Source organism: Pithys albifrons, chromosome 26 (genome assembly GCF_047495875.1).
Source record: "Pithys albifrons albifrons isolate INPA30051 chromosome 26, PitAlb_v1, whole genome shotgun sequence".
Classification (NCBI taxonomy): domain Eukaryota; kingdom Metazoa; phylum Chordata; class Aves; order Passeriformes; family Thamnophilidae; genus Pithys; species Pithys albifrons.
In genome coordinates this window covers 7,285,939-7,309,782 of record NC_092483.1, presented here as the reverse complement: position 1 = coordinate 7,309,782, position 23,844 = coordinate 7,285,939, and the positions used below count along the sequence as shown (strand labels likewise).

Genomic DNA, 23,844 nt, shown 5'->3' with positions numbered 1-23,844 from the left:
TGAGAATATTATGGTGAGACTGTGTCAAAGGCCTTACTGAAGTCCATGTAGACAATATCAACTGCTTTCCCCTCATCTACCAGGCCATCACTTCACTGCAGAAGTTTATCAAGTTGATGAAGCATGACTTTCCTTTGGTGAAGCCATGTTGACTACTGATGATGATTTTCTTGTCCTTAATGTGCCTGGAAATGCTTTCCAGAATTAGTTGCTTCATCACCTTCCCAGGGATTGAGGTGAAGCTGAGTGGCCTGTAATTCCCCAGGTCCTCCTTGAAGATAAGAGGGACAAGGCATTGAACCTGCAAAGGCTCGTGCATATGTTTGGTTTTGTATTATGCATGTTTCTATTGACCTCAGTGGGGCATTCTTCATGTTGGTGGCATGAGATATGTGATTGAAATCTGATGTAAAGTTTTCACAGTTTGTAATTATTCAACTCATTATATTCAGAGTCATGTTTAAAGCTTTGGAAGAACTTTGTTATCAAAAACAATGGCCTTTTTTGCAGTTACTGTGTGAACTTTTAAGCATGTTTTGAGATGGGTAGACATTATGCAGTGTCACTGAATTAGATTAATTTTTACATCAACTTTTGTTAAAAAAAAAGTAAATGTGTTATAACTTTTATTTTCCAGGTAAGAAATGATGAAGGAAAGGTGATCCGCTTTCACTGTAAACTTTGTGAATGCAGTTTTAATGATCCTAATGCCAAGGAGATGCACTTAAAAGGGAGGCGACACAGACTTCAGTATAAGGTTGGTAGAAATGCTAATACTTTTATTTGAAAATCTACCAGATGTCACCTCACTGATTATATGTTGTACTGGGTTTCTGTGTGCAGGCTTTGGGGCGTGGGGGGAGGCTACGGGGGAGGCTTCTGTTAGAAGCTGCTAGAAGCTTCCCCCCATGCCCTGAAGAGCCAATGCCAGCCGGCTCCAGGACGGACCCGCCACTGGCCAAGGCCGAGCCAATCAGGAGTGATAGTAATGCTTCTGTGATAACATATTTAAGAAGGGAAAAAAAAATGATAGGCAGATGAAAATTGCAGCCAGAGAAGAGCAGAGTGAGAACACGTGAACAACTGCAGGGACCAAGGTCAGTGCAGAAGGAGGGGGAGGAGGTGCTCCAGGTGCCAGAGCTGAGGTTCCCCTGCAGCCCGTGGTGCAGAGAATGGTGAAGCAGGCTATCCCCCTGCAGCCCGTGGAGGACCACAGGGGTGCAGAGATCCACCTGCAGCCCGTGGAGGAACCCATGCTGGAGTGAATAGATGCCTGAAGGAGGCTGACAGGGCCCTGACAGGCACCTGAAGCCCATGGAGTCTACGCTGGAGCAGGTTTCCTTGGTAGGACTTGTGGCCTGTGGGGGACTCATGCTGGAGCAGCCTGTGCCTGAAGGACTGCACCCCATTGAGAAGTGACCCAAGTGGCAGCAGTTTTGTGACGAACTATTGCCTGTGACTTATGCCGAAGAGGTTCATGAAGGACCGTCTCCCATGGGAGGTCCCCCATGGGGAGCAGGGGAAGGACTCCTCTCCCTGAGCAGAGGCAGAAACAACAACTGACCATAACCTCCATTCCCCGTCTCCCTGCACTGCTGTGGGGGAGGAGGCAGAACTTGAAAGGAAGGAGGGGTGGGGGGAAGGTGTTTTTAAGATTATTTTGTTTCTCACTTGCTAAAGGTTCAAACACAGGAAGGTGGTGTTTGGGAAGAGCCCCCTCTGAGAATTTTTCTCACCATACCAACACAAAGAGTTTAGGCTTGGAGTCCCAGGAGTGAAGACAAAAGATAGCTGATGACTTTTAGATTCAAGCTTAATGGTTGGGTGGGGTGAGAAAACAGAACCCCAGCATCCAAGAGTTGGGAGAAGTTTTTCTTTCTTTGTTCCCTGTGTGCTGGTTTGACTTTTTTGGGGGTTTTCTTTGGGCAGCAGCAGAAAAAGAGCCACTGCTTGCTAGTGAGCTCTCTTTTTAGCTGGCTCTGCTCTTGGCTTTTCCCTCTCCATCTCTGGGCACCCTGAGCTTCAGAGAGAGAAAGAATAAGGGAGAGAGACAGCTGCTTTCAGGACGCTGCAGACCTTTTCTCCCTCTTCCTGGGGACCGATTTGGACTGCAAGGAGATTCCTGGGAATTATCACCATTTCCTCCACTCCCAGCTTTTCCTTCTTCGTTTGGAACAGAGGACAAGGAGAGAGAAAGAGAGAGTGTCCACGTGAGTTCATCTTTTATCTCTGCCTCGCTGGGAAAAGACTGAGAATTCACTTCACTGCCAGCCAAGGTGTGACTTGACACTGTCCATAAATATAACTGCTCCAGGAGGAATCTACCATTTTGGGGGTTGTTCTCTTTTGTTTTTTACCTTTGGTGCTGGGGGAGTAGTTTGCTGTGGTCTGTTTACAGTTATATGTATACATATAGTAGTTAAGAACAGTTATCCTTATATGCATTTTCTAATTAAAGTTCCTTTTCTTAAATTTAATAGAGAGTGACGTGATTATTGTGGAGGAATCCTCTCCTCTGCTTTTTGGTAAATATTTTGTTTTTTCCCTCAAACTAAGACATCACTCTTTTACTCTGATCCTGTTAGTAATAAATTTAATTAATATCCCCACTTTGAGTCTGTTTCGTCTGTGATGGTGATCAGTAAGTGACCTCTGCCAACTCTTATCTCAACTCATGAATCCTTTGTTGTATTTTCTCTCCTCTGTCCAGTTGCAGAGAGGAGTGAGGGAGCAGCTTTAGTGGGTACCTGGCTCTCAGCCAGGATCAACCCACTACACGTATTCTTTTATTTAAAGATTAATCAGAAATAGGTGCTCTGAGTAAGCAGCATATTAAAAGTGCTAGAGAAGTATATTTCTTAGGGAGTATAGTCTTTAAAGTTGTAATGCAGACTGTGAAACCCCATTTTGGTTTGGGTGTTTCTTTAAACATTCTGAACATTGTTTTCAGGCATCTTTTGCATTGTTAAAATATTGTAGGACAGGAAAGAAGAGGAAAAAATTGTCAGATAAATGTATTCAGTGACTCATGATTGTGCTGTATGTGGGGCCCTTCAGGAACAGGGTGTCAGGAAGCAAATTGTATTTAAATGAGATGGGTTTTTTCAGGCTTTTCTTAGGTTTGAAGGGAAAAAACGAAATGTTTACCCACAGACGGAGGAGGGGTTTCCTCCACAATAATCACGTCACTCTTTATCAAATTTAAGAAAAGGAACTTTAATCAGAAAATGGATATAAGAAGGATAACTGTTCTTAACTGATATATATGTGTATTTATATATATATATATATGTAGGTATAGATATAACTGTAAACAGACCAGAGCAAACTGCTTCCCCAACACCACAGGAAATAAACAAAACAAAAGAGAACAACCCCCAAACCAACAGGTTTCCTTCTGGAGAAAAGTTATACTTATGGGCAGTGTCTGTGTCACAGCCCGGCTGGCTGCAGGGTGAGCTCCCAGTCCCTCTCCAGTGAGACAGACGAGTAGTGAGCACTCAGATGAATTCTGTCTCTCCCTCGGTGTCCCTTGTCCCAAACGAAGAAGGAAAGCTGTAAGCGGAGAGCAGCAGTGTGTCCTGGGAAGCAGCTGTGCCTTCTCTCTCCCAGGTCGCTGCTGCAGCTGGGGCGGGCAGGCCACGACACTGCAGGCGGCAGTGAGACTGGAGCAGTGACCAGGGCCCCAATCCGAATCAGGAGAACAGCCGTGGCAAGGAGAAAGGAACCAGCTCACAAAAAAACAGCAGCAGCCAGGAGCAGGAGAAAACGGCTTCTCCTCTACCACAGCACACACACACACCCCGCTCCTGCGTTCAGCCGAGCTAAAAAAAATGGAATGTCCCCAAAAACAAGAGACAGTCTGCCCCCCACCCAAATGATCAAGAAGCTGGTAGCAGTTAACTACTTCTTTATTAACTGATGGCATGGGCAGTTAGTGATAGGGAGAGAATTTACATAATAATTCAAAACTACAACAAGGCTATAGAGTAATCATCCTGCCTTAGGATTTTTATATATTTACAGAATGAACAGCAAATTCCTTAGTATTTCATGTAACATTTTAACCTTAAATTGCTTTGTTCTCATATCAGAGGGAATTCATGCTATATGTAATACATTGCTATTTCTTTCCTTTATAATACTGGACACAGATTTTTCTTCTTCAGCTGTTCATTCACTGTAGTTCTAAAACTGCATTTTACTCCCCCTGATTTTATCGTAGACCAGTAATGTGTGCTAAATGTGTCAGAAGAATTCCATAACCTTGAGATGGCAAGAGGCAAATCAACATTTCATTTGTTATTTTTCTGAACTAGAAAAAAGTAAACCCAGATTTACAAGTAGAAGTAAAGCCCAGTATTCGAGCAAGAAAAATTCAAGAAGAGAAGATGAGGAAACAGATGCAGAAAGAAGAATACTGGAGAAGGCGAGAAGAGGAAGAACGCTGGAGGATGGAAATGAGGTAAAGCATTCTGTTTTATCAATCACAGACACTTCTGAGTTGGAAGGGACCCACAAGGATCATCGAGTCCAACTCTTATGTCAATGGCCCATACATGGGATTGAACCCATGACCTTGGCATTATTACAACCAAGTTTTAACCACCTGAGCTGATCTCCCACTGATGAATAAGACAAAGCTGCAGTCAGATTATCTAAAACTACTCTACTTCTGTAGTTACTTATTTTGAATACTTGTTTTGGGAACTCTGTATTTTCTTGTTTTAAATTAAGCTGTCATTATCCCTCTGGGGGTTTTGTTTTTTTTTTTGTTCAATTCCTCTGAGGAATGTAGACTTACTAGAATTATTTGCTATAAATTCAGGCCCACTTTCAAAATAACCATTTTAGGTACCCTCTGGAGTTCATTGGTATTTGCTCTTGATTACTAGAAATGAGTTAGTGAGAACATCCAAGAATTTATTTAGAATGGTTGGAAGTATTAACTGCTATATAAAGAGTACACTGATGCATTTCAGGCGATATGAAGAGGACATGTACTGGAGGAGAATGGAGGAAGAGCAGCATCACTGGGATGACCGTCGCAGAATAGCAGATGGAGGATATCCTCATGGTCCTCCCGGACCTCTAGGCCTGCTGGGCATTAGACCAGGAATGCCTCCTCAGCCCCAAGGACCAGCTGTGAGTTTTGTTTTTACTTGAGGAGGAAAAAAAAGAAATCATACTTACCAAGAGGCACAGTTAAGAACTATAAATTATTCAGTGCTACTTCAGTTGTCTCCAGTGTTTCTTAATAAAGGATTTAGAAAAGTGAAGAAAAAATAATATACTAATGAAACTCTGTAGGTGGACCTGTCTTCTGAAATAAGCCCACTTATATGACAAAAGGATGCCTTGAAGACAAATATTGTTTCTTCTGAAATAGAAGTCACTCTGAATTTGTGTACTACTTCTTAATTTATTTAATTGCACTATACTTTTATTTATTGAATTGTGGACAAATGTATGGATAACAAGTGGTTGGATCGTCAGTCCCAGAGGATAATGGTTAGTGGTGGGCCATACTCTACCTGCAGGTCAGTAACAAGTACAGTGACGTGTTTATCCTGGGATTTGTCTCATTAGCACCATATCAATAATCTGAAAGGTGATGGAGTGAGTGCATACTCACGAGGTTTGCAGCTGACATGCAACTGAATAGGTTCAGGGTGGGGAGAACAGCTGATACCTTTGAGGGCAGGGCTGTCATCCAGCAGGACCTAGTCAGATGGGAAGAATGGACCAACCGGAACTTTATAGAATTCTGCAAGGATGAATGCCTAATGCTGCACTTGGGAAGGCATAACCACTTGCACTGAGGGGCTGGGTAGCAGCCCTGATGAAAGGCACCAGGGGTTCTTGGCAGATAGTAAGCTGAACATGAACCAACCATGTGCCCTGGCAGCAAGTAAGGCTAACAGCATCCTGGGTGATGTTAACAGGAATATAATCAGTAGATAAAGGGAAGTGATCCGCTTTCATTAGACCCAAACTGCAATACTGCATTCAGTTTTGGGCTTTCCAGTACAAGAAAGATACTGATAAACTATAGCAGGTTCAGTGTGGGGCTACTGGGATCAGGGGTCTGGAGTGTGTGCCCTGTGAGGAGAGACTTGAGGGATCTGGGCCTGTTCAGCCTGGAGAAGACAGAGCTTCAGTGGAATGTAATAGCCTTCTAATACCTGTTCATTATAAAGACAATGGATCCAGGCTCTACAGTTGTGAGGGGGCGAGATATAACCAGCTTAAGCTGAGACAAAAGAGATGTAAACTGAATACAGGATTTTTTTTTTCTTTTCTCCACACAGACCTTGTGAAGCTTCCATCTTTGGCGGTTTTCAAGAACCGACTGGATGAAGCTCTGGGCAACATGATATAGTCTTATAGCTGACCATGGTTTCCACAGGAGGCTGGACTAGAGGGCCTCCTGAGGTCCCTTCCTATTTGAATTCTTCTGTGATTCTATGAAAGCAATCATGGATACTTTATTTTGCAGCAGTATGCAAGTATTTCCCAGTTAACAGAAAGACAATAGATATATATGTTGGGGAGGTACTTTTGATCCTGGGGTTTCCCAATTTGTTTATTCTTGATACATTTCATGTTTTTTTCAGATATGATTGATTGTGATCAGTGTAAGCTGTTAAGGACAGTTCAGTTCATGTTTTGTTACATCTCAATAATTTGCAGTTTGAATATTCTGTTGTTTAGCCACATATTTGGTTTTTGGTCACAGATCACCTGTGAACTTTGAAGTATATCATAGAAAATTTTGTGTTAGACAGGACCTTAAAGATTATCTAGTTCAAATCCCCCTGCCATGGGCAGAGACACCTTCTGCTAGACCTGCTTGCTCCAAGCCCCATCCAACCTGACCTTGAACACTTCCAGGAATGGGACATCCACAACTTCTCTGGGTAACTTGTGCCCGTACCTCACCACCCTCACAGTAAAGAATTTATTCCTAATATATAATCTAAACCTACCCTTTTTCAGTTTAAAGCCCTTGTCCTATCACTACATGCCCTTGTAAAAAGTCCCTCTCCAGACTTCTTGTAGGACCTCTTTAGGTACTAGAAGGTGCTATATGGTCTCCCTAGAGCCTTTTCTTCACCAGGCTGAACAGCCCCAACTCTCTCAGCCTGTCTTCATAGGAGAGGTGCTCCAGCCCTCTGATCATCTTCCTGGCCCTCCTCTGGACTCACTCCAGCAGGTCCACATCCTTCTTATGTTGGGGTCCCCAGAACTGGATGCAGTACTCCAGGTCGAGTCTCATGAGAGCAGAGTAGAGGGGGAGAATCACCTCCCTTGACCTGTTGCGTACCCAAATTTCAGAAATGTGCTTTTTCATCTGTTTAGCCTCTACGCCGCCCTGACTCCTCTGATGACCGCTATGTGATGACCAAACATGCAGCTATATATCCAACAGAGGAGGAACTTCAAGCAGTCCAAAAAATTGTTTCTATTACTGAGCGTGCTTTGAAACTTGTTTCTGACAATATGACTGACCATGAAAAAAGCAAGAGCAAAGAGGGAGATGACAAGAAAGACAGCAGTAAAGACAGGTATTTTTTCCTTATTATTTTTGAAGAATTTTATGACTTGTTTCTGAAGTAATTTTATGTTTTTTCTTGTACTGTTATCAGTGCTTTCAGGAATTCTGTTCCTTTTGGGTTTTGATATGGCATATGTCACTGTGGCCTTAAGAGTATAAGGAATACTGCTATTTTATTTAATTTTTCTATCTCCAGGTTTAGTTTTATGATTTTTATATTATTTTAAATGTAACTTTTAACTATAATTCACAGAGCTTTGAAAGGAGTTTTACGGGTGGGCGTTTTGGCTAAAGGTTTGTTGCTCCATGGAGACCGAAACGTCAATCTTGTTTTGTTATGTGCTGAGAAGCCCTCAAAGATGTTACTCAGTTGTATTGCTGAAAATCTTCCCAAACAACTTGCAGTAAGTAGTATTTAGCTTTTTGGATTTGAATTTTGGTAAAGATACTGTAAAAGTCTGTCCTTGAGTCAAATGTCTAGTGCTGACCATGCTGCATTTCATAGCTCAGGTTCGGTTTCTTTTCATTTTTTGAATGTTTCTGTCTGAATTCAGGGACTATGCTGCATGTTTGGCTTTCTGTATATTGTGTCCATACAAGCGTCTAGGTGCTTATGCTAGCGGTATAGTATCAATCATTATTTAATAGATTTCATTTAACTGGGAAATAGAAATGAGCAGAAGACTATTACCCAGTTACCAGCAGTGATAGAGGTAATTTGTGCAGTGTTATAGGAAGCTTGCACTTCCTGAAGGTCAAAGTTCTCCATTAATGCCAGTCTGTTTGTACTTGTCTTGTTTCCAGTTTTTATGTGTCAGTGCTTTGTAGTCCCACAATTAGTTAACTAAGTCTTGTGTGGTTTTTTAATTTGACACAAAAAAATACACACAATCTTAAACCATTCAGCAAAATTCATATAAACCATTTGCTGTATTTCTGTAAGAAACGAAAGTACATAATGAAGTTTTTAGCTTCAGTGCTCTCTACTGAACAAAGCCTGTTCACCATTACATATAGAATGCTTGTCACAGCATTAGTATTTTAATGCAGTCTGGTAAAATGCTTGACAGAATCAGTGGCATGGTAGAGGCATTAGCAGAATCAGATTAATTAGAAAATAATCTTGGTTTTGCTCTTGTTTGAAATAACAGAACAGAAGAAAACTTAAAAACTTCACATCTTGGTCTGGCTTTGTGGAGAATTCACTTGTCCCTCTAATTTGTGGAAGAAGGTGATAGAGGTGCCTACAGCTTTATTTTGAGGGTGTTTAGAGTTATTAAATCTACTTACAAGAACCAATTCTGAGTAACCACCTTGTTACTCTTTCCCCCCCGCCCGGTGTTAATCTTGCCCTTTGCTCTCATCAGAGGATGTTGCGATAGCCAAGTATAGAATGTGACTTGCAGTACCCATCCTGTAACTGTGAGCTTGAAGAACCATCACTGCATCTTTGTGCTTTTTAAAAGCTCCTATGTTCCAATGAGAAAAATATCAAACTGGCGTTTGAAGTGGCACTGAGGCTTTTCTTTATCTCAAATGCTGTCAAGATTCTTGTTATGTAATTTACTTAGTATATGAATTTCACTTATGAGTAGGTTTGCTCTTTTTCTTTTGCATGTTTGGCAACTGCTGTGTGTTTTCATTAATGATTTGAAAAGAGTATGCAAGTCCATATACATACATATATATATATATATCTTAATTGCATATAGGGCGGTCCCGTGGTGTAATGGTGAGCACTCCGGACTCTGATCACAAGGTCGTGAGTTCGAGTCTCAGTGGAGACCATACCAGGCAATTAAATGCCTCCCTGCCATCCGATCCCGTCAGATCTCGAATGCTCAGCAGGGTCAGCCCCGGTTAGTATCGGGTGCTGTAGACAGTCCTGAGGACTTCACTGTCACTGTCCAAGCTCGCTCGGCCGTGGCAAATGGACCTTGGCACTTAAACGGTGGGGTGAGTTCTGCGCACGCTGAGCCTCACCTAAAAAATCCACTGCGCAGGCTCGAAGGGCACACCCCCACGTGGGGAGGAGAGCCCTTCCCAAATCTTCGTTTGCGAAGTTTGGCCATACATACAATTGCATATAATGTTGTTTCTTTGAATACAGAGGTATCTGCTTCATATTATATTGTGTTTCTGTCTTTCTGTTAAAAGAGACTATGTTGAAATACATTTTCTTCCCCTTACTTTTCTTGGCCACATGCTAATAGAAATTTCTGTTTCTTGATATTTAGGTAATAAGTCCCGAGAAATATGATATCAGGTGCGCAGTCCCAGAAGCAGCAATAATTTTAAATTCATGTGTGGAACCCAAAATGCAAGTTACTATCACACTGACATCTCCAGTCATTCGGGAGGAAAACATGAGGGATGGAGGTTGGAGGTTACTTCTATCTCTTCTGCTTAAGGTGGCATTAAGGTCCTAAAAGGCAACATGCTGGCATAACTAATGTATTTGATCAAAACCTTGTTTCTCAACAAGCAGTCTCAGTAGAGAACAATTAGTTATAAAAAATGCTTATGTGATGCATTTAATTTTTAAAAATTCTAACTTAAATTCCAAACTCAACTTTCTGGAAAAGATGCGAACTTGATTTTTCCCCCCCCTCTTATACATTTATAAGGAAAATTAAGTATTTTATAGCAAGTGGCTATAAACTGGCTTTCTAGTGCAGTCTTGCCCTAAAAGAAAGATTGTATGGTTTTCGAAAAATCACATTTTCAGGTTTTAACTGGATCAGTATTACCATCATTTACACATTTCAAGTAGCAGCACTACTTAAAATGCACTTGTATAATAGTTTTGATGGTAACAGTGCTTATAACTTTAAAAGATGATGTTAATTTTTTTCCAGATCCCTGAGGTTACTTTTTGATTCAGAGTACTTTTTGAGTATGTTTAGGCTCCTGATATTGCAATCAGTCTTCTATCCAACTTATAAACTCAGACTAGTAGAATAAAAAATGGCTTTGTCATTTCAGCTGTAGCAGAAAGTGGAGTTTGTAAATAAAATTATGTTTCTGAAGTTCACAGTTTCTCTGGTGCCAGCAATGTTGCTTTTAGGTCTGTTTTGCAATGCTTTCAAAGCTCTAAAAGCTTTTTAAGCCAACAGGCATGATTAATGTCTGTAGTACATTGGTTCTTTTTGTTTACGGGTCAGATAAAATTAAGTTTTGTTTCCTTTTAATCCTGTATTTTCATAGTTGAAAATGATCATGGCAAACAAGGTTCTTGTGTTTGACAGTGAATTTACAGATAGGAAATCTGAGGCTATCGTAACAGTTCTCCTATGCAGGTTGAAAAAAATTGTATGTATGTATGTATACATGTGCTTGTGTATATATGCATTTATATAAGCCACAGAGACTTTTTTATTTCATCTCATCATTACATGTCCTCTAAATTACTTGAAATTTTTATATTGCATTAGTAAATGTTCTGTACCTATGATTAGTGTATTGTAAGTGAGCTGTGTTAACCAAGTCATCTTACATAAACAAAAAGAAAAATGTCAAGATATATTCTCTAGTTTGGATGACTTCTGAAGAGTCTTAAAGAGTGCTTTGTATATGATTTTTGAGCTGTACGTATTATTCCTAGCTATAAAGTCTTTGTACATGTACTGTCACACCCAACCAATTCTTCTTGTTTTTTGAAAACCTAAGTGTAACATGACTCTTAATTTGTCTGTGCTGAATCAGACTTCATGTATTAAATTTCATAAAGAATACTTTAAAATATTTGATTATTAAATTGCGTTAAGGATCAGATGAAATTAACCTTAAACACCACATTTGTTTATTAACATACTGTGAAAAAGTGCAATATTGATCCTGCCACAATACTAAATTTCCATTTTCTGGTCTAAAATTCTATGATGTAGACTAAAAAGAAAAAAAAAATTTAAATTACTATGATCAAACCTGGAATTTATGCTACCTAAAGGAAACAAATCTGTACTTTTGTCTGACCCACACTTGAGTTAAAATGATCCTTGTGAGTTTATTCACTGCTGGAGTACTGCCTCTAGGCAAGAAAAACGTAGTTAGATTTATCTTCCAAGACACTGTGCAGTATAAAATGTTCACTTTTGAAATTAGAGCAAATAGAAGACTGAATTGCAAATTATTGCAGCAGAGAAGGCCTTATTATAAAGACTGCTGCTTATTTGCTGCAGAGTAATAGTATGCGTCTGTGTCTTACAATGGTTTAAAGATTTTGGTGGGGTTTTTTAGCCTGCTTGGAGAGCTAGTTCATGTGATAAGGAAGGCTTTACTGGAGGAACCAGTTTGAGTAAAGATGAGACTGAGACTTGCATGTTGAGTAGAATCAAGTTTGATGTGTAGCAATCCAATTACATGATAAAAGGCTAAAAAAATAAAAAAAACAGTGTGAAAAAAATTGTTAACCACATAGCTACTGTTCCTTACAGTATTGTGCATTTGACATTTTACCGTATCTGATATGTTCAAAGGGCTCTAACCCCTACCGTGGAGTCTTTCCTTCAGCAAACAAAGTGTACATACTTATAAAAATATATATGTGTGCGCATGCGTCCTTTTTTCATCCTTAGCTAACAGTCCTGGTCCAAAGCCTTCTAGCAGAGGGACTTGATTTCTGTCAGGAATTGCTGCCAAGACATTGGAAGGATTTTTGACCAAAGTTTTCTAAAGCTCAGTGTCACACCTGCCATGCTTTACAAAAGAGGGGATTTGGATGCATAGTCCTAGCATCTGCTGTTACTTTGGGTTTTTCTTTTTGTCTTTGTCTCTATCCTAGAATTAAGTAGTGTTCACTCTAGTCTTTAAATAGTTGACTGGATAAAATGTGTTTCACATAATAAAACTTAGCAAAATTGATATGCCTGTTAACTTTTAATGAAGAGGTATATCTAACTGAAGATTAACTCCTTATATTTAGGGTAGTAATAAGTTATATAGGGTAAGAATTCATGCTTGTGTTTTGTAAATAATTCAATTTTTTTGTCTTAGCTTAACAGGATGGTATTTAGGCATTTGAATTTAGTTAAAGACTATTTAAGTGGTTAATTCTGAAATGTGAAACAGTTGCAAAAACAGTTCCAAAAGGGCCTTGTGGTCTTTTCCATTTTGGTAACAAAGGGCTCTCCTTTGTCATTAATCTTTTTGTGAACATTTAAATATACAACATCTACTGCATTTTAGAATAATAGAATCATTTAGGTTGGAAAAGCCCTCTAAGATCTTCGAGTCCAACTGTTAACCTAACACTGCGAAGTCCACCACTAAACCACATCCCTAAGCACCAAACCTACATGTCTTTTAAATACCTCTAGGGATGGTGACTCCACCACTTCCCTGGGCAGTCTGTTCCAATGCTTGACAACTCTTTCTGAAGAAATTCCTCCTAATATCTAATCTAAACCTCCCCGGCACAGCTTGTTACTATTGGGGTCCCCTTATCCTGAGTAAGGGGGCAGCATGAATGATGGTCCAAAGAGCTCAAGCACAGCAGGTATCAGAAGGCTTTGATCAGAAGGCTTACAAGACTTTATTCAAGATAGTTTCACAGACAGTTCATAGTAGTAGTAGTAGTAGTAGATAGTTCTAGATCTAGTTCTAGTAGTTCTAGTCCTCACTCAGTAACATCCACACCTTTTATATCCTCTCACATCCAACATGTCATGACATTATTGGTTAACCAATTCACTTCACATACACTGAAGCATCTCATTGGTCACAGGGCCCCACACACACTACAGGTAGCTCTCTTCTCTTTAAGGGAGAACTCTAAACTGCTTTCCTTAAGGGATGCACTTACAGTCACCCCTACATGTTAACTGGGAGAAGAGACCATCACCCACCTTGCTACAACCTCCTTTCGTGTAGTCATAGAGAGCAATAATGTCTCCCCTGAGCCTCCTTTTCTCCAGGCTAAAGAGCCCCAGTACCCTCAGCTGCTCCTCATAAGACTTGCACTCTAGACCCTTCACCAGCTTCACTGCCCTTCTCAGGATATGTCCCAGCACCTCAATGTCTGTCTTGTTTTGAGGGGCCCAAAACTAAACACAGGATTCGATGTGCGGCCTTATTAGCGCTGAGGTACGAGGGGACAATCACTTCCCTATTCCTGCTAGTCACACTATTTCTGTTACAGGCCAGGATGTCATTGGCCTTCTTGGCTGCCTGGGCACACTGCTGGTTCATGTTCACCTGGCTGTTGGCCAACACCCCCAGGCCCTTTTCCACCGGGCAACTTTCCAGCCACTCTGCCCAAAGCCTATAGCTCTGTGCAAGGTTGTTATGACCCAAATGCAGGACTCAGCACTTTGCCTTATTGAACCTCAGACTGTTGACCTCAGCCCATTTATTTATCCTGTCCAGATCTCCCTGTAGAGCCTTCCTACCAGATCAAAACTCCCACCCAACTTGGTTTTGTTTGCAAACTTACTGGGGGTTCACTTTATTCCCTTGTCCATATCACTGAGAAAAATATTAAACAGAACCAGCCCCAAAACTGAGCCCTGGGGAACACCATTTGTTACCAGCTGCCAACTGGATGTAACTCTTCTTCACCACTCTCTGGGCAAGGCCATTCAGCCAGTTTTTTACCCAGTCAACAGTGCACCTGTGCAAGCCATGAGCAGCCAGTTTCTCCAGGAGAATGCTGTGGGAAACAGTGTCAAAGGGTTTATTAACGTCTAGGTAGACAACATTCACAGCCTTTCCTTCATCCACTAAGTGGTCACCTGGTCATAGAAGATCAGGTCATTTAAGCAGGACCTGCCTTTCATAAACCCATGCTGGCTGGACCTGATCCCTTGGTTTTCCTATAGGTGCCACATGATGGCACTCAAGATGATCTGCTCCATAACCTCTGGCACCAAGGTCAGACTGACAGGCCTATAATTCCCCAGATTCTCCTTCTGGCCCTACTTTCAGACATTCCGCTTTGGTTTTTTACTTTTTTGGCTTTTCTTTTTCTTGCTGAATCATAAGTAAAGCAGTCCCTTTTCAGATCCTTCCTTGCATCCTGAAGGATATTGGAGCAAATATATCATGGGCTGAGGAATTTATACGAATAAGAGAGGGTATTAAAAAGTAATGGAAGTCTAATACTGAAGAGCATTTCACATTCCTTTAGACAGTTTTTATTAATGCAAAATAATTTCCATTTTAACGTATGATAAAAATAACATTACAAAATATCTACTGCTTTTAAGTGGTTTTTCTATAAACTTAATTTTTCTTTAAAAGGGTAGGTCCCAAAAATCACATGACCATTAAAATTTACATGAAACTAAGTGTGAATGTTTCTACTTTGTTAAAGTGGATTTTTAGTGTTCCTTTTGTCTTGTGTTCTCTGTATTGGGGCACTGTGTCCAGCCATCCTTCCTTCAGTATTTAATTTTAGGGGATATGTGTTTTTCCAGTGTTAGCTTAAAGAAAGAAGTACTACGTATTGCATTTGAAAATAACCTGACAGCTAAAGTTTAATATGATTCCACAATCTTCATACTGGGTTGATTCCCTTATACTAATTGAATGGCTTTTATTGAACAATTACTTTTGTTGTTCAGGGGTTTAAATTTTAAATGGCATGTGTGACATTGAAGCTACTTTAAATGGTCAAACACCCATTCCTCACTGCATTTTGCCAATTCAATCCATTTTAGATGTAACCTCGGGTATGGTGAAAGACCCACCGGATGTCTTGGACAGGCAAAAATGTCTTGATGCTCTGGCTGCTCTACGCCACGCCAAGTGGTTCCAGGTTTGGAACATCATTTTACTTTCTTTTTGTAGCCTTAGGAGAGATTAGTTTAGTTGCAATATAAATGTTTAACTGTGTGAAAACACTCAGTGTTGTTCATGCTGATAATATTTTTCTGGTCCCTAAATTTAAATGTAGAAGGTTGAGTATGGAGGAACTGCTTTATGCAGTTATTGCTCATGTGACTTTTTTTTTCTGGTTATTGAGAAGGCAATGTTGAAAGTTTGACTCGCTTGGGGGTGATAACATATTGTATATTTGTTATGTGTTCCATAAGGCTGCAGAGTAACTTTGCTTTAAATAATGGAATATGTGTTTAATGTGGTTAGATTTAAGACTTTTTTCCTATTTCTTTACATGTAGGGAATGAACAGCGAGAAGCAACTGTTTGGTTTAGTGACTTTGCATTCTAGCAAAGACACATTTAAGAAACCAAACAGATTCCCTTGACCTTTCAGTCTCTGTACCTATTTCTTAGACCTTTATTCTTTTTATTTCTAATATAGAAAAATATTGTATTTATTGTTGCAAGTGAACATAGGTCAAAGGGTACAGGGGATCAAGAAATGTTATTCTTGTATAATCTGTGCACTTTGACTTCTATCACCTTAAATTACTAACCCTGTATAAAATACTGCTGTAAATGGCAGCTCATGGAATAAAGTTGTAGAATGGTTTGTTTCAGTCTTGTATCTGAGCTTCCATTGAACAGTGATGTTTTAGTCTTTCAACAAGTCCTATTTGCTGTAGGTGCTGGGATTAATTTGATTTTGTATTGATCTCAAGGCTAGAGCTAATGGTCTGCAGTCCTGTGTGGTTATCATACGTATTCTCCGTGACCTCTGTCAACGGGTTCCAACTTGGTCTGATTTTCCAAGCTGGGTGAGTAATGGTTTTTTGAATTAGTCTTTTTAATGCACATTTTTTTAATCTACTGCAAGTAAAGCATGGGAAAGTGTTACTACAGTTTTAAAATGTAGGTTTTTTTCAAGCAGTAATGTAGAGTTTTGCTTGAATGGGGTTTTTTTGTTGATTTGGTTGGGGTTTTTTTGTTTGTTTTTCCCCAACAACCAATCCAGATTACCTCTAAAAATTAATTTTCTGTGGTTTTGCCATTTGAAGCTGGAAACTTTTTTTCAAAAGGAATTTTCTTGTTGTTTTGAATTCTTTGAGGGTAGCACTCTTATTCTATATTTTAGCAATTTTTCCTTTACTCTGTATAAAAGAATTATTTTTTTCTAACAGCCTACTCTGAATTGCTTGGATTTTACTGAAACTGATTAAAAATAATGTCAGCTGTGCCCAGATAGCTCTGTGATAACAGAAAGGCTACTTGAAAGAATAAATTGCAGCAATTCCTGCAATCATTAATATATTGTTTCTGCAAGATGAAATACCACACTACTAGTCGATGGATGTGTTACCATTAACATTTTAATCAGTGTCACCTAGACACAGATCTCTAGATTGTACCCAGTTACCTCTCAATTCTTGCAGCTGAGTGTTTTTGGAGCATTCCTTTACATTGACTATCTTAAGTTATGCTCTTCAGGAGTGCAACTTGTGTTCCAAATACTAATAAATGTTCAATCTGTGGACTGGACAAAGTCTGAAACAAAATCTCTGAAGCATATATATGTGGAGATAAATTCAGCTGACTGTCTTGTTTCATAGACCAAATTCTGTTGTACTGTGCTGCTTCATAATGTAGACTTTTCAGTTTTGGCTGGAAGAGTGCTAACATTGTCAAGACAGTTATAGTAGTTGGCATTATTTCAATAAGAAATGTTTTACAACTGTGCTAAGCTTGCCAACCGGAAAAAATGTGGAGCAGTTATTTCTGCTTTTTAAAATATTTAAAGTAAAAAAAAAAATCCAATTTCTGTGCTATACTTCACAAAAGATATACTGTACAAATATAGTTTAACAGAAGCTCAGAAGTATGTAAGTGCCCTCAATATCACTCACTAAGTTGCCAAAGAATAAACCCTGCTATACTTTTAGAAAAGCATCCTTATAAATTTTACAACACACAGCAGACACATAGATGAAGAACGTGGAATGTTGTTTCTTATAATATCTGTTCTAAGGCACAGTCAGAAGGAAAGAGAGGTATGAAGCAATGTGTCACAGAATCACAAAATCAGTCAGGTTAGAAGGGATCACAGTGGATCATCTGGTCCAACCTCCCTGCTCAAGCAGGGTCATCCCAGAGCACATTGCACAGGATCACATCCAGAGAGTTCTTGAATATCTCCAGTGATGAAGACTCCACACTGTCTCTGGACAATCTGTTCCAGTGCTTGGTCACATGCATAGTAAAGAAGTTCTTCCTCATGTTCAGGTGGAACTTCCTGTGTATCAGTTTCTACCCATTGCCGCTTGTTCTATTGGTTGGCACCACTGAGAAGAGCCTGACTCCATCCTCTTTAGGTACTTATACACATTGAGGAGGTCCCCTCTCAGTCATCTCTTCTCAAGGCTGAACAAGCCCAGCTCCCTCAGCTTTTCCTTGTAAGAGAGATGCTCCAGACTGTTGATCAACTTAGTAGCCTGTTGCAGGTTTGGCCTAGCTGTTGCCAACCCTGGACTGGCCCCCCTTCCCCCTCCCAGAACTTCCCCAGAAAAGGAAAGGAAAAAAAAACACTGAAAAGAAATGCACTCTAGAGAAACTGAACTGAATAAAAAGAATAAATTATATTTTCTAACATTCACAAACCACACTGTATACACAGTACATAGGATCCCACCCCCAGGGGAAGGGGAAGGGAAAAAAGAGGACTGATTAGCCAGAAAATAGGGAAGACACCAACCCAACCTAAAGAAACCGAATGAATCAAAACAAACACAATTAAAAACCTCAAGGAAGGGGAACAAGAATGAAACAATCTCACCCAGGACAGGAGAACCACCAACAACCGGAGGGACCAGACTCCAACCACCTCCCACCAGCTCCTCGGCCAAGCGAAAAGAGCCAGCAAAACCACTCCCCCCGCTGCTACATGGATGACACGTGTGGAATACTTGTAACTTCCTTAGATACAATGGTTACTGAGGAAGCCATGGGTCAAACCATTGCATAGCCCTCTGCTGTATCTGCTCCAGGAGCTCCATGTCTCTCTTGTCCTGAGGAGCCCAGAACTGGACACAGCACTCCAGATGTGGCCTCACCAGGGCTGAGTAGAGGGACAGGATCACCTCCCTCAACCTGCTAGCAATACTCTTCCTAATACACCCCAGGATACCATTTGCCTTCTTGGCCACAAGGGCATGCTGCTGGCTCATGGACAGCTTGTTGTCCACCAGGATCCCCAGGTCCTTCTCTGCAGAGCTGTTTTCCAAAAGGTCAGCCCCCAGCCTATACTGGTTCCCAGGGTTATTCCTCCTCAGGAGCAGGACCCTGCATTTGCATTTGTTGAATTTCAGACGGTTCTCTGCTCATCTCTCCAATTTATTGAGGTCCCTCAGAAGGTCTGCACAGCACTCTGGGGTATCGGCCACTCCTCCCAGCTTTGTGTCAACAGCAAACTTGCTGAGGAGGCACTCTACCCCCTCATCCAAGTAATTGATGAACAAGTTAAACAACACTGGGCCCAGTATTGAACCCTGGGGGACACCACTAGTCACAGGCCTCCAACTAGACCCTGTGCCACTGATCACAACTGTCTGGGATCTGCTATTCAGCCAGTTCTCAATCCATTCCACTGTCTGCCCATCCAGTCCACACTTCTTGAGTTTGCCTATGAGGATTTCATGAGAGATTTCAGGCTGTGTCTCAGTTCTCTCTAAAAATCCTTCTTGCCTTGCTCTTGGTACCTGATGCATTGCCAGTGACATGAATCAACATTGAAGTTTGTGTATTCAGTTGTTCTTTTGGCCTGTTGGCAAAGTCTTACTGACAAAAAAAAAGACAGATTTTAAATATATGTAATTTCTGACAGTTACAGATGAAATTTTGTAGATTGAAGAAATATATTTTTCTGGACACAGAACTTCTCCTGATCTGTGTGCTAGAAGCCTATTACAAGCCAAAGAGATGCCAGAGCTTTTAAAAAACAGCCTAAGTAGTAATAATACAAAATATTGAGAAATCTAAACACAGACATTAGTATCAGCCTCTTTATATACCTAGAAATAAAAACTACATTAGAAGAATTTTGTCAAGTTCTTACAAGTTAGAAGGAACTAATATTCAAGGTTGATTTATTTTTATTTATTTTCCAAACTTGAAATCTAGTCTTTTGTGCATATAAACACCAGGACATCATAATTCACATTTTCCTATGGTTAAGTTGAGGACTTCAGTGTATTGTATTGATGCCTAAAATGAAAGAACTTTCCAGACAGTATTAGTATAGATAAAATAGAGAGCAGGCCTTTAATTAAAAGTGCCTTTAGGTGCAATGAACGCATAAGTGCACAATACAGTATAAGGCTCTTACAAATTTATAACACTAATTAATTATCATATCTAATGGATACATCCAACCGAAGAATTGTCCACCCCCAGAACCTCCCTCAGGTCTGCTCCTTGGCACATCCCCCCCAGAACTGAATCAGAGGTCTCAAGACCTCTTACTTGTTCACCATCATCATCTTCACATCACATGCCTTCTTTGGAGCTTCTCCAAGGTTTCTGGGCCTTCTGCTTTGACCACAATGATATCTTATTATGTCCTTCTATGTATATGTCTCAAACAAGATGTCCTTGCTAAAATCTTTTCCTTGAAAAGAACATTAAACAAAATTTGAAGAATTTTGAGAATTTGATATAAAGCGTAAGAAAGGGGATTTAGTAACTGTTAAATGCTATTTTAAAGTGTTATAAACTATACGGCTATATTAAAAAGTCTATATGCTACAAATCTTAAGGATCTTAAAGCATCATTTCCCCCTGTAGTAGGCTGACCTGGCAGAATGCCAAGTACCAACCATAGGGTCAGAAAGTGTCCCCTGAAAGGGAGGGAGGAAAAAAAAATGAAAAACTAAAATTTAAAATGGCAAGATTTTTATATTTACACAGAGGAGAGAAAATTAAAAACAAAATGCAATATAACACATATATACTAATGTAAAAAGAAACAAGAATAACTCTATACCAAGTCGCCCCCCCAATAATACAGATTCCACCACCCAGACCCACAAAAACACCCCAAGAGACTCTTCCTGAGAAACACTCAGCAAGGAAAAGGGAGAGATTAACAATAAAAATGTTTACTTCCCCGAACCAAAACAGCTGCGAAGTAGCAGTAAGCAGCAGTGAGGCCTAGTCCTCGTGGGACAACACAGCAGGTCCACTCACTACCATGGCCATGAGCAAAAGACCCAGATAACTCCTCCCCACACTGTTTTATACTTGATTTGACATCAGATGATATGAAATATCTCTTTGGTTGCTTAAGTCAGCTGATATTTTGTCCCTTCTAATCTATGTAACATTATCAGGGCCTACTAAACTGAGGCCTACCAAAACTAAGGCCTAACTAAAACTACCACACCCCCCTTTAGAGACTGGATAAAATTCTATCTTGTCTAGTCTCTACCATTTATATTTAATATTAAACCATAAAGATGAGCAACTACTACAACACTGAATCATACCAGCCATTATGCAGACACTAATGATAAATATAACCAATTTGAACAGCTGTTTTATTCAAGTCCAGTTCAGTAACCGTGAAGTAAGTTTATAGAAGATATCTCTGAAACCCAATGAGACATCTTCAGAAGTTACCTGATGTAGAATTTGAGTTTGTTTCCAAATTTCAGCCAAATCCTTCGAAATTCTTCCTATTTGATCTACATAAGAACAACTGGTGATAACAACTGGTGATAACAACTGTACACACACCTCCTTGTGAAGATAGTAAAAAATCGAGAGCCATTTAGTTCTGCAGAACTACATGAGACAAACCATGGACTTCTTCTTGTAAGGCAATGATTGCATCTGAAGTTTGATTCTCAATATGTTCAATAACAGCTGAAATGTTACCAATAGCTTTTTCTAACTCACTCCTAAAGAAGGAATAAGAGCCCTAATCACACTGTCAAAAGTCATGGGACATTCATCGAGAGGATTTCTGGATCTTTTTATCCTCCTTACATAAGTCCTTATCCACTCACCTTGTTCTATAATTTGATCAAATATTGTTATATTTGGGATTACAGCCCCAAGAGCACAAGCCCAGTCTTTGCTAGGGACAAAACTTTCCATGCTTTATTTATGCATAACCAATACCATCCTGAACCCTTTGACGGAATCATTCTCCAAGGTGTTTGTGCCAATCCTATTAGAATTTCCAGTGTTAGCCTTATTCTGGATTAAGTTTTGTGACAATACAGAGGGAGAATTATCTTTCCTGTGGCATTAACAATCACGCAGGGAACTGTGTAACTTTCATGATTAGGAATTAAGCTGCTCAGGGCTAGGGGTAGGTAGGCCTTAGTGACCTGTTCCCACCTTCCAGTTGTGAAAACTCCTGAGTGGTCCTGGAGTTCAGGGCTCTTACCAAGGTTTGTCTCATTCATTAAGACACCAGTTAAAGGCCAGTTGTTATTCTCACCAATTGTTGGCATTTGAGTACAAATCTAACAGTCATTTTTATGAAGAATATAGGATACATTTTGGACTAGAGCCAAATGCAAATTTCAGTTCCAAACCTGATTCATGGTTACCAGCAGTTCAGGTAATAAACACAGAAGAAGCAGTTTAAACCATATCTTCTTCATCTGTATCAGTCTCTGTTGCTCCACTTGTCTCAGGAGCAGAGGCCCTCTTAACTCTGGAGTAGTGAATCCAGGGTTCTTTGCCAGCAACTTTGACTGCAGTGAGGGTGGTCAGCGAAACTTGGAACGGTCCTCTCCATTTAGTTTGCAGCAGGTCTCTGTCCCACCATTTAACATAGACCCGGTCTCCAGGCTGGAATAGATGAGCAGGCGTGTCCAATCCTAGAGGTCTGGATAACATGAGGAATCTCTGTAGTTTCTGCAAAGTAGAGCCTAGGGCCATTAAATAATTTTGTAAATCAATTTTCCCCCTCATGTGAATTTCTTCCAGAATATGTGCAACTTGGTATGGCCTGCCATACAATATTTCATAGGGACTTATGTTGTCTGTCCACCTTGGTTGTATGCAGATCCTCAGCAAGGCCTGGACCCATGACATAGATGTCTCTTGACAAATTTTGCTTATCTGTGTTTTGAGAGTACCATTCATACGTTCAATTTTGCCACTCGCTTGAGATCTGTAGGGAGTGTATAGGTCCCAAATAATTCCCAGAATTCGACTAACCTCCGCCACTACTGTTGCAGTGAAATGTGGCCCTCTGCCTGATGACATTCCCAAAGGAACCCCAAACCTTGAAATTATATGGTTAAGCAAAACTTTTACCACTTCTCTTGCTGCGTTAGCGCAGCAGAGGTAAACTTCAGGTCATCCACTGAAAGTGTCAACCAGCACCAGTACGTACCTGTTGTTGCGGGTGGGAGTGGAAGGCTTAGACAAAATTTGTTAAGAAAGCCCTGTCGCTGAGTCACAAGGTGCAGAAAGGACTCCTGGCAGAACAGCTTATCTGTCAAATCCTGTTTCAAAAGCAGGATGTGTATTTGAAGTCGTGAACCAGGATGGTTTTAGCATAATTTAACACCAAGACAGCATCCTTGCACCAGCAGTTGAGCTTGTCTGATAGCCCGCGTGATGGCTTGCATAGTATGCATTCTCTGATTGGATTTTAGATCTTATCGGGGTGGGCCTATCCTGCCACACCTGTATCCTTCTTTGCATGGTAACTCAGCAAAATCTATTTGCCAATAGTCTCCAGGGAGGTCTCTGGCCTTTGTTACCCCTAGCACCACTCTTTGGCTAGTATTAGGATTGTTTCAGTAGCAGATTTCACTTTTACTTACTATGGATTGTACAATTTCAGTCATTCCTGTTCCTATCACTGTCTTCAAATGTTTCAAAAGATTTGCTATTCCCCAATAAGTACTCTCATGTTCCCACAGAGCTATCTCCCAAAGGAGTTGGGGTGGGACTACAACCTGTTCTGTAGGTGTAACAGCCCATCCACCTTCTTTAATTTCAGCCTTATGGGACTTAACTGGTGGTCTCTCTGCTCATACTTTGGGGTGAACCCTGACAGGTCGATTTCCTTCTGTGGTATTACTGCTAGGATACCTTTTTCTGCAGCCCCTTTTGCTGCTTGATTGGCAAAATGATTCCCTAATTTGGGAGTTGTTTTCCCCTTTGGATGAGCTCTGCAATGCATGATAGACACCTCTGTAGGTTTCCAGATACTGCGCAGTAGTGCATGGATCTGTTTGACATGCTTGATCCCACTGCCCTGAGCAGTCAGTAGCCCTCTCCTTTCAGATGGCTCTATGGGCATGCACAACACTAAATGCATACTTAGAATTAGTCCATAAAGTATGCATACTTAGAATTAGTCCATAAAGTAAACAAACTTCTGCAGAGAGAAAGGACTTCACACAACAAACCTGTGAGATTCATAGTGAAGACATTTTATTACAC

At 40.4% G+C, this 23,844-nt stretch overlaps 1 protein-coding gene across 5 annotated transcripts in view; it reads left to right on the top strand.

Moving 5' to 3' along the window:
• LOC139683036 (zinc finger RNA-binding protein-like) overlaps nucleotides 1-23,844 on the top strand; it is an 83,604-nt gene that overhangs the window by 36,854 nt on the left and 22,906 nt on the right. For 4 of the 5 annotated variants that reach the window (XM_071577746.1, XM_071577742.1, XM_071577741.1 and 1 more), the window contains 8 exons: nucleotides 638-757; nucleotides 4,320-4,465; nucleotides 4,983-5,145; nucleotides 7,363-7,568; nucleotides 7,812-7,962; nucleotides 9,796-9,937; nucleotides 15,217-15,314; nucleotides 16,101-16,196. In XM_071577746.1, the coding sequence (XP_071433847.1) occupies nucleotides 638-757; nucleotides 4,320-4,465; nucleotides 4,983-5,145; nucleotides 7,363-7,568; nucleotides 7,812-7,962; nucleotides 9,796-9,937; nucleotides 15,217-15,314; nucleotides 16,101-16,196 (1,122 nt within the window). Of the gene's footprint in view, nucleotides 1-637; nucleotides 758-4,319; nucleotides 4,466-4,982; nucleotides 5,146-7,362; nucleotides 7,569-7,811; nucleotides 7,963-9,795; nucleotides 9,945-15,216; nucleotides 15,315-16,100; nucleotides 16,197-23,844 lie in introns of those variants that run through there. The other variant, XM_071577745.1, reaches the window with a different exon arrangement.